An 11388-nucleotide genomic window follows, 5' to 3' on the forward strand; every position below is an offset into this window, starting at 1 on the left:
ATCTAATAAGGGAGCCTATAAAGCTAACGCCAGCTTAACGTTGTTGCTCTGAATGATACTAAAGTTATAAGTGATCCCTTTTACACTTTTGGAGTTGACACTTCACTCAGTAACTTATAAATTATCCAGTTGAAGTAGGATTTATGCTAATTCTTTTTTTTTTGTACATACAATGACGTAGCACAAATGCGTAGAAATTTCTGTCCAAACGAATTAGACGCGTTAATAACATCATATTATTACATTAATTTATTTTTAAAAGAGCGTGTTCATTAATAATTACAATTACGCCGTTTTCTTTATATCGTGATCGCGGACAGTTTATCTACATGTTCGAAGTCGCATCTAAAATTTCATCACTACATAGTATAAAACAAAGTCGCTTTCCGCCTTCTGTGAGTCTATGCTTTGGTATTTAAAATTACGCAACTGATTTTGATGGTTTTTTTAATAGATAGAGTAATCACTCTACACTCTATTCTTCAGAACAGGAAGGTTTATTTGTTTAATACCACCCATTAAAATACTCCGAATATAACACGTGCGAAGCCACGGGCAAAAGCTAGTATTGTATATTTTATTATCTGCTATAAATAATCACTTCCAAGCCATAAGCGTTATTTCATATTTTCATCTCCACAGTTCAAATAGTTCTATTCGTATAAATTGAATGACAAAATTACGCTAAATACACAATTTACATTTCATTGAAGTAGATATATATCTAGTATCTACAAGAAATATATTTTATTCATTCGTAAATAAAATATTTCAATTCAATGTCTATTTACATCTCCGAGAGAAATGTTTACAACTTTTTCAGACATGAGAGAATTTATGTAAATGATGTTTCCGAATGAAATTGATACGTTATATGGAAAGGTTGCCTTGTAAATATAAATTTTATGAAAATCGCTGCATTAAAATGAATTTTCGTGCGATGGAATGTTGAATATTTCTATATATGAGCGTGTATTTCTTCTTATTGGTGTTATGGTCGATGAAGCGTGTGCCTTAAAAAAGGGTCGGCTCGGAGATGGGATTAAGCTGAGAAATTGATCTTTTTGCGGCACGCATTATACTGCCGTACAATAGGCAATAAACTATAGGATAATTAGTTTCCTTTCTTTCTATATCATTTCGATCGTAAACAATACTGATGTAGAACGAGTATCTCGTGAGAATATTTTCATATACATACTTTTCTGTCGGACTTCTTTCTTTTGTTATGCTTTTAAACTAAGTCGCTGGCATACCTAGTAGTCACAATTATTGCATTTAAGACATAATGTACTAAGACAGTTCTTAAGAATTAATTGTTATTAACAAAATGAGTCTATGTCACTTGAAATTAAATAAAATAATAATTAATATCTTTTTAAGAAGATTGTTATTCCATTTATTTGAATTTTTACACGTGACTATGAAATGTCTGCCGAATTTGATACTCATAACTTTGACAAGTAAAATTTTTGTATTACACACAATACATTGAAATTTTTAGTTTATTAATTGTATTAACTCATCATATATTATTATAATGTTTTGACGCACATTATCGGTGTTGTTATTTATGGCAGTAATTTAGTGACGTCAACAGTAGTGGCTATTAAATTGTCAATGTCATTTCTTAATAACATATGCATAACACAATGTGGGTACCAACTATAAATCAGATAATTAACCCTGAGGCCCTTATTAATGACATAAATTTCACGCCCTGGAGCGCTATTCCACGATATGGGTTAATATAAGCATAACATATTCTGCGGTCCACAGGAGTATGAGGTTCACTCCGCAATGTTAGTGATGTATTAAATCTTCACTAAATTGAGATATTTGCATATTTATGACCTGTCTTATTAAGAAAGCTTTAGATCGTAATGTATCTTAGTCAAATCTATCCACATTGTGTCTACTTCATATTTGTATAGGATGAAACCAAAGAGTTGAATAAACTATAAACACACACTATAAACCAATTAACGACTTACGATATTTTTATCCACATTCACTTATGAGATGAAAATTCTTGTGTGTGATTCACATACAATAATTGAATTTAATTACTAAATTGGTGCGTTGCGTGTTCAAATACATTAATTATGTTACGCTATACGCGTGTGACGACTGGTCTGATTGTAAAGGAAAAATTTACGTGATATTTAGTAAAACTAAATGAAAATTTTTGAAAGACTAAAAAATTTTTGGTATATTTTATATATTTTGTAAATTTTGGTATAAATGAGGAAAGGTTTTTTCTATTTACCAAAACATTATAATGTTCGATAATTCTGAAAGCTTAATGAAGTTTCTAAAGCCTAAATAATGAGGTCCGCTCAAGCCTCAAAGTGAGTTGTGAAGGCGTACTATGACTGGACGAATTAAAAAACAGAGGAGAGAAGAGCCCGCAAACGAAATGAATGTTATTGTAGGAGCGGTCATTTATCAAAATGTCCGACGTTCATCCGACTCCATGCCGCCACGCTCCATACGAAACTAAACCGAGAAGATTTGTTTTTATTGCCCTTAAATCTACGGACGTATTAAGCACATAACTAGACGTTTTTAAACCTTTGTGTCTATTTCATCGTCGTTTAAGTTTAGTATGCATTCTGTTTAAAGATAATACATATTGATTTAATGGGGAATGATTTCGTTTTATTTTATAACCTTTATCATGTTGATTGGATTGTCCTTCATAGCAACTATTAAAATAAAACGTGTCATATGCGAGAAGCTTTAGCTTATGTTAATAAGCACATCGTGCTATACATCGGTGATTAAAATTGTAAGAACCCTCATCCTTTATATCTAATGATGTAGGTCAGTGAACTTGCGCGCACTCATCCACATATCCGGCCAATATTGGCGCTGCACCATATGGTTGGCGAGTCTAATGTTTTATAAAAAATAATCCAGTTAGTTAAAATCCAATGCAATTTTAATTAAGAGCATTGAAAAAAATTAAATTGCTTTAGTCGAAAATTTTAAAACATTGTAAACTGAAATAAAAACATAAAGCTAATGTCACGGAACAGGGGAAGCCCATTAGCGTTGTAAAAAGCAGACGAATGAGCGTGGCAGGACTTTTAATTGGCTACGAATTGCAAGATTTCAAAAATGTACAAAGGATAAATCATAACTGGCGCTCAGTTTTTCGTTTTAGCAGGATGTTTCATAGCGGAAGGTACAGGTACTACATTTAGATTAATCTCCTATTTTCTCTTTTTGCATTTTTATTTAAGCCCGTTCCCTTTTTTGTCTTTTACGTCTGATGCTACCTATTTTAGCATCAGACAGTCAACGGGCGAATTACGAATTAAACTCATTTGCATTAGGCTTTTGGGTTTTCGTACTGAAATTTTAAATGTAAAAAAAAACTAAATGAGTTGGTATTATGTCAATGTGCTTGATTTATTTCTATGCTTAACGTTGAAATGATTTGAATACGCTTACATTAAGTGAAATGTCATAGGATGAATAGACTTAAGGAGTCATAAGCATCATATCGTGTGGAAACATGGGCGTTGCTTGCTGCATGAATAATGCAACATGAAGTTAACAGATGCGATTTCCCGTGCTCGAACTTATGTCCTCTGGAAAATGTTATAAATTGATATTTTAAAGTTGAGAAGAAATGACCGTGTTAAATTGTTGAAAATTTCAAAGTTAATATATGTATTTTACCACTTATTAAATATGTAAAATGTATTTTCAATTATTCAATTCAGATCCAATTCAGATTCATACAATAATTTTAGTCATATTTTTGTGTACCGTAAAAGTCATCATTCAAATGTCATGTAAATTTCGTAATGTTAAAAACAAATGTCAGTTATAATTTGGGCACAGATAATATACGTATACTATACGTATACTAATGGTATAACAATTGTGAAAGTTTGTATTCAGAACGTTTTTTTAGTCGGTCATAGCGTAATAATTATGTATTTTGGACTCAATTAGGAATCTTTATTACAGATCAGGCAGAGGTGCTGCCTATGCGTGCTCAGAAGCGGAGGGAAATGCGCCAAAGTCCTGCTGTGGTCGGCCTCCGTTGAGGCTATGTGTTCTCTTCCTCGGAGTGGTTGGGGCCTGCCTGGTGGCGGCTGGGGCCACGCTTGGGGCTTTGAGGCCGCACCCAACACCACTTACGCTAATACTTTTAATGATAGGTAAATATGATCATACTTTTTGAATATACTATTGAATTTCGTGGGGAAAGAGTTAAATGTTAAATCTTATACCTTAGGTACCTTATTGTGCTGGTGCAAATTGGAGTAAAGATAATTATTGTAAAATAAGCCAACTTATTTAGTGTTTTTTCATTTCCATTATAAATATTAAATATTTGAATGAGATTATCATACCCACATACCTAGCCGTTTTTCTCTGTCAGCATAAACGGCTATTGTTTGTTGATATAGTATATGAAAAACAAATTAAAAAATTGAGAGTCATTACTATTTTCAAAATAAACTCAATCTTTCTAACACATATTAATATATAATATACCTACAGATAAACTCGTACATCTGCATGGGTGTATCAATATGCTCCTTCTCTACTTTGCTTTTATTGCTATGCCCGTGTTCGGTTCTGTTATAATATATTTTTCACATAAACTCTTTGATCATTTAACAGCTCGCTTCGCGTTTAATGTTTCTCTTTTGTTTAAGTTTTTCGATCAAAGGGGAACGTTAACACAACACCTTTCAAAAAGTGAACGTGCTATTAGTTTTGTCACTGAGTTTAAAACTGAATTTTAATGGCAATTGTTTTAAAAATAACTACACTATGTGGTTGTACTTTAGGCATAGGATTTTTGTTTATCTACTTTGAGCATTGAATTGAAGAAACTTCATGTGAATTTTGACATAATATGTGCTTTCATCGATGTATGGAATCCATGACGAAAAACGAAATGTGAAACGAAATTTTAGCTGTCATCTTCAAAATATTCTTGATTTTTATTGGTATGTTGGGCGTAGATAGAATCGAGATACCATATTACGGAAGGAAGACTAAATAATAACTAATGTTTGTTTCTTTTCAAATAGTGGATGATGATGAAAAGTTCGCATTTAAATAAGTCAGGCTTTTTTTCTTTTATTCTTTTTAAAGTTTTAAATACACAAATCAATTAAAATAGTAGATGTAGGCAAACCTTGTGTACCTTTTCGGACCAACGCATTTGAGTTTTTATAAGATTTAATAAAGCTTTGTATACTGTAATAAAACAACAGATGTTTGTAATTAACCGTGAAACAGGGATAGCTCATTGAGTATTCACCGTGCATATGACAATAACAAGTCTAGCCGAAATCTCATTACATCATTCGCAAAGTCGTGTCGGCCCAAGTTTTCAATTAAACTTCCAATGAGTTTTCAAGCTGAATTAATTGGATTTTCATTAGCGTTTGGGACAAATGATGTTGTTACAGACAAGTGATCTATTATTGTGCTGGGAGCAATTTGTATGCGTCACTCATTGGTTACTTCACGCGTCAACGTCGATTGATGTGTAATCGAAAGCGGTGTTCGGCTACACCCAGGATTGGGAAACTTTGCCTATATAAGCGTATTTGTGGATGTACCTACGGTATTTGGAAGTTCGTTTGAAAAGTACAAATCCAAACAGTCGGGAATTTTATTGTCAATATTGTTTGAGCGTCATATGTGCATGTCACACATCAGTTAGTTACGGTTTTATTTGATTCCCGTTTGCTGAGTCACATATGTTTATGGATTCGATAATAAATTATGTATACTAGGGATATAGGGATATGGCAGTTACATGAAATGAAGTTTTTTTTGGTGAAACTTTAGAATATATTCGTATAATATCGTGAAGAGAAATTATAATACTGGATATATGAATGGTTTAAATATTAATGCTAGAAATAAATTTATTTTCGATGCTATTTTACGAACAGATTAGTCTAAAGTCTAAATTAGCCTATGAGATTTAACCTTCCAAATAAAAACTATAGAATGAGAAACATAGGAACCAAGACTAAGGTACATTATAAAAATTGTTAACTAATATATTGTTCCATTTCCAGGTATAGGAGTGGTGTTGGTAACAGCAGCTGGGCTAGCGTGGCGGCTAGGGGCAAGGGATGCCCCTTGTGCCCTATTCGGTCTGCGTCGTGCGTCCTGCAGGCGCCTCGTGCCCCGGCTGCCCCCGAGCTACGCCAGGCCTCACCACCCATATGCGGCCATGTTATACCCCGAGTTCCATTACCGGCCTCCACCACCGACTTACCAAGCATCTATGCAAGAGTATAGACTCAGGTATGATTCCTTTTTCTTTTTCTGGAGGAGTAAATCTTTTTCTGTTTTGTATTATTACGTTTTTCTTCAGTTCAGTTTTCTGAGTAACAGTAGCTTTAAAAATCAAACCAAGCACATCTTTTCTTATTTATATTATTTGGATAGCTGTTAAAAGTATTTTAAGTTCGTTGGATCAAATAAATAAATAACAATGTGATCCATGTTGAGCTTACACTTTGTTATTTGTTATTATACTTATTATTGTAATAAGAAATTGTTTCAGGTTACTTCTCTTAGACAGAAGTGCGCCAGTGGTGTCACCACCTCCAACATACAGATCAAATTCAGCAAGTCTAGTCAGGTTCGGTATAAACCTTTTTTACATTGGGTGAAGACAACACCGCCAATACTATTTCATAATACAATTTAAATTCTTTACAAAAGGATATTATTTAGTAGCAATTTTTAACACATACATAATTACAGGTATGACAACAAAATAGATAACCATTTATAATAATTCATTCACCAACTAACCTGAGAGAGAGAGAAGTGTGACAACTGGCAACGTCGCAGTGTCATGTTACATTTAGGCATTAGAGTACCTAGATAGTAGATTTTATTACAAATGTTTTGCTTTAAAATTATGAAAACGCAATGTCTTCGGGCTGAACTATTAGACATATTTAACTGATTTTTGTATGTACTCGTATGCTATAAAAGACATAGTGTATAGATAGTTTTTTTTTTTTGTTTTTTTTAACATCTCCGTCCAGTATAATGTTTTTTAATGATTATGTCTATTGTAACATAAGTTACAAATAACGCCTGTTGTACTTAGTTTTACCTGAATTATGTAATTAATTGACTCGCTCGCCTATGTTATCTAAATTACGCCTAACGCTTGACGATGTGTTGCGGAACCATTACAAGTATTGTTATTAATTCATTAATTAGTAGACTTATAGGGAGACTTATCGCGATTTTTAAGATGATGGGTGCAATCCACCTTATAATTGATTTCCTTCTATTCTAAACAACCAATCCTCAATTAGTATATTTATTAATTTATTTAAAAGTGACGCGTGTTATTTGACATAAATTATTTTATATTATTTTTGTTATATAAGAATTAAAAGTTTTGGTGTTACATAGAATTTTTATTAATCTTGATAGACATGAAGTATTTTATTTAGTAGCGAGCGCAATTTCTAAAAATAATGTTCCTTCGCATAGTAATAGTTATAGGGTACATGAATTACACATCGATTTTGATAAAGGGCAGCAAAATATACGGGCTTTTTTATCCAACCAAATGTGGGATCGGATTGAATACATGCTCTATCACTTCTCAACTGACCAGCATTACTTATGAGTCTATTTATTTTCTTATACGCTATGCTATTTCACGTTTTCAGAGGATCAACAGGAGCAGCGTGGTGCGTATCCGAGTACAGCGGCCCACCGTCTTATCGAGCACCTCGCGCCGATCCGCCTAACACTGTCTCCGACAACCTCCCTTCTATAACTCCCATCGATCTCAAATATTCCAACGATACGATAGAAGCTCTCCCCAAACCTACCGAACAGGAGAAGGACCCTGACGAGCATCTAGTTACGATCGTCCACACTGACGCTCAGCCGGTCATCGTCACGGTCTCGGGGTCTTCAGCCCTCAACGAGTCACGCACACCGCCCCCATCGGAAATTGACATACTCGCACATTTATAACAAACCACGCGAATGTGACCCGATGTGTTGTGAACAACGAGTGTTGTAGAATGAATGAACAAATCGACGGAGAACGAATTTGATTGAGTGTTTTCAGATCGTATGAAAAGTGATTAATTGGTGCCCTATTGTGAATTATTGTTTGAAGTGGTTTAAATTATAGTTAGAGTGGTTTTAATTTGTATCGGAGATTTATATGCATGGATGTGAATGTGATCCTTCTTTTACAACAATTGAACGTGTATGTGGTACGATACTAGATGTTTTAAATTTTGAATTAAAAAAAGGTTACATTCACATCTTTTGCATGTTGCATATTATATATAATGATTGCGTGTACCTTATCATGTAGATATGAAATGTAAATAATGGCTTTGTTTTATTAATTTAACAAAGAATGTGCCGTGTATATAAGTTACAAATTATAAGTAAGACGATAAAGAATACTTTATGATATATGTGAGAACATGTTAATACCAAAACTCACCATAATGTACAACTTCTGATTTGTTATTGAATAGAGTGCCTAGTACCAATGGTGTTTATATCTTTTGTAAATAACGTGCTTCATTACTCCACACTGTCTTTATTACTTGATAATTAAAGAGATACCTACTGTGAACATACTACGTTAGTATAATTCAGGGAGTAAGGATATTTTTAATTCCGATCTTTCGATCACTCTAATGTAAATTTTGTAATAGTGTTTATAATAAATTATATTATTGAATTTATAGGTACTTGAACGTGTCGCTATTGGCAACAATTTAACTCGATGCGATACGCGATTAAATAGAGATCATCTCGATGTTCAGGAAATTTTCAAGCTTAATTCATATTTTTTAAAGATATTCCAAAAACACGTTTCATATACAGTATTGTATTTCTTACAGAATCAATATTATATCAATCAGACATAAAAAAAGAATCGTAGTAATTACGAAACAAAAAAAAGAAGAGAATTCGGGAGCAATCACCGTAACAGCAAATATGTTACTTACTCGCACAATTACTATCATTATAAATCATTACTAATTTTACGCAAAAGTGTGTTTTGTTTATCTTACTTTCACGACGCAACAAAGCGATTATACGATTTTCGTGTCTGGAAATAAAGAGGCTAGAGTGTGATATAGGCTACTTATTACCGCGGTGAAACATGCCATTTCTAGGACATATCTTTCAACGACACGGGCGAAGCCGCGGCCAGAAAGCTATTAACAAGCTATAAGTTTACTATTGTATTATTACAAATGAATGACCTGAAAAAGAAAATACCTCAAAAATTTTAATTTCTTTTCCATTCAATGTATGTACTTTGTTTTTTTTACACAAATTTGCAAACGTAAAATGACATTTGCTATTTCCTTTGAATTTTTAATAGCGACATGGTCAAGTATCAATATAACGAAATAACATAATATTCTAACAGCTGCAACTGTGACCTTTAACTAATGACTTTATGAGGTCATCACCTAAGAATCGTATTACCTAATTTATATTAGTTAAAATGTTTATTTGTGTTTTTTTTTTTGTTTATATAGTTACTATTTAAATCAAGTGTTTTTATAAATAAACATCATCACTTACTTCTTTTATCTAACAATATGAATTCGCTTTTAAAAATTGAGGCTAATATTCATCAATGATGATACATTTTCCATATTTTCCTTAATTATATTTTATTGTTTTCCAAAAATATAAAGTTTTAATAGGTGCACCTATTGGTAGACATAAGATTTATAACAATATATGTTATGAATAAAGTGTACATAATGTTATTTGTAATATAAGAATAAATAAAAAGTCTTTAGTTAAATTTGTGTTTTTCTGTGTCCATTATTCAACCGATTCAATACGACCTTAAGAACAACATCATGAAAGCTTTAAAAAAGGAAGATAGATTAAAACCCCCAGCAGTAACCTTCATATTTATTACCAAAGATTTTATGTGATTGCTTAATCTTTGAAGTTTTAAGAAGATATATTTAAGTGTGACGGGTGTTCTTAGTGTAAAAAAAACATCGTGTTAAAGCGATAATATTCAGATGGTCTTTGCATGTTAGGTATATTTCTATTACGCTACGTATCAATTATATATAATCTGCATTCCTCAACTTACCGATATTACCCCGAAGTACCTACCTTAATCTGAAAGCCGCATAATGAGCGGTCATTAGAGACAAAGCGACGTTAACCGCGTTCGTGATCATTTAAGATGATTTAGATACATTTTTCTCATACATGTGTCTTCAAGTTATTAGATGTACAACTAATTGAAACAAACCATTTTAAAACCATGTGAGAATCATATATAAAAGAATTGAAATATTTCTACTTCGGATTTACCTAACATATCGCATTAGGTATGTATACACGCGATCTTGTAACAGTTCGACTTGCGAAACAGCAATCTAGCAAACCATACGTTGAAATGAAAACAAATGAAGTCTACGGCTGCCGGGTGAAATCCGGTACAAATTGTACCATTCTAAATGTAAATGAAAATCGAAGCACAGCACTGGATTCCGGAACAATGGTTCACTGTAATTATATTGTAAAACAATTTTGTCGCACGCCCCACGCTCACGGCTCTGGGGAGTGAAATTCAGTTGAGTTTAATAAAATCTCGTGTAATGGCCTACCGGGAAAATACTCGTATAATAAAGCGAGAATTATGAATTCTTCTCTTTTTTAATTAAATTCCCGACCGCAACAATGCCCGCGACCACCATTAAAGCGTTTTACGCGTCTAACCTCACGCATTTTTTAGACTAAATTCTTCATTAATCACAGTTGTAATGTTGTAAACATGCATTAACGTAATAATGTTGAGATCAATACTTACTGTAAAGAACAACTACTACTTTATTCCATCCTACAATTGCATTCATATAATAATATGTAGGACGGAGGTACCTGACAAAAGTGATTGTAGCAGTAACCCGGCTGCTTCCCCGGAGTGTACGTAAGCGCTATTCAAGCGCAAGCTATGCATATCCGATACAATCCCCTATTTCCTTCCAATCTTGAATCTGCCTTCACAAATGGTTAGCCAGGCGTAACTTTTGTCTATAAAGCCATGTCCTTCCTGAATGTTAAAAGTAATAAGATTTAAAATTCTACATGGAATTCAATATTGCTTTCGTAAAAAGATGCTCAGTGACATAGGTATAACATTTTCATGAGTATGCAAAAATGGGCGAACGACGTAAGTTATTATTTCTCTGGAATAGTTTAAGCACGCTCTTAATTTATATTTAATTGCGCAAGAGGTAATTATTAAAATGGTAAATGCTTTCTATTGACTATTACCTACAGGCTTTAAGCGGGTTTTATTTACCACAGGCGCATTAGGGCTCCGCTTATTTTGAAAAG

General features: G+C 33.0%; 1 protein-coding gene across 1 annotated transcript in view; it reads left to right on the top strand.

The window, feature by feature from the left end:
• Positions 1-9798, top strand: part of LOC119832256 — an 89440-nt gene extending 79642 nt beyond the window's left edge. The window contains exons 3-6 of the mRNA XM_038355917.1: positions 3985-4178; positions 6069-6300; positions 6563-6640; positions 7698-9798. Coding sequence (XP_038211845.1) covers positions 3985-4178; positions 6069-6300; positions 6563-6640; positions 7698-8010 — 817 coding nt within the window. The 3' untranslated portion in view covers positions 8011-9798. The remainder of the gene's footprint in view (positions 1-3984; positions 4179-6068; positions 6301-6562; positions 6641-7697) is intronic.
• Positions 9799-11388: the final 1590 nt, after the last annotated feature.

The sequence above is a fragment of the Zerene cesonia genome, chromosome 15, assembly GCF_012273895.1.
Source record: "Zerene cesonia ecotype Mississippi chromosome 15, Zerene_cesonia_1.1, whole genome shotgun sequence".
Classification (NCBI taxonomy): domain Eukaryota; kingdom Metazoa; phylum Arthropoda; class Insecta; order Lepidoptera; family Pieridae; genus Zerene; species Zerene cesonia.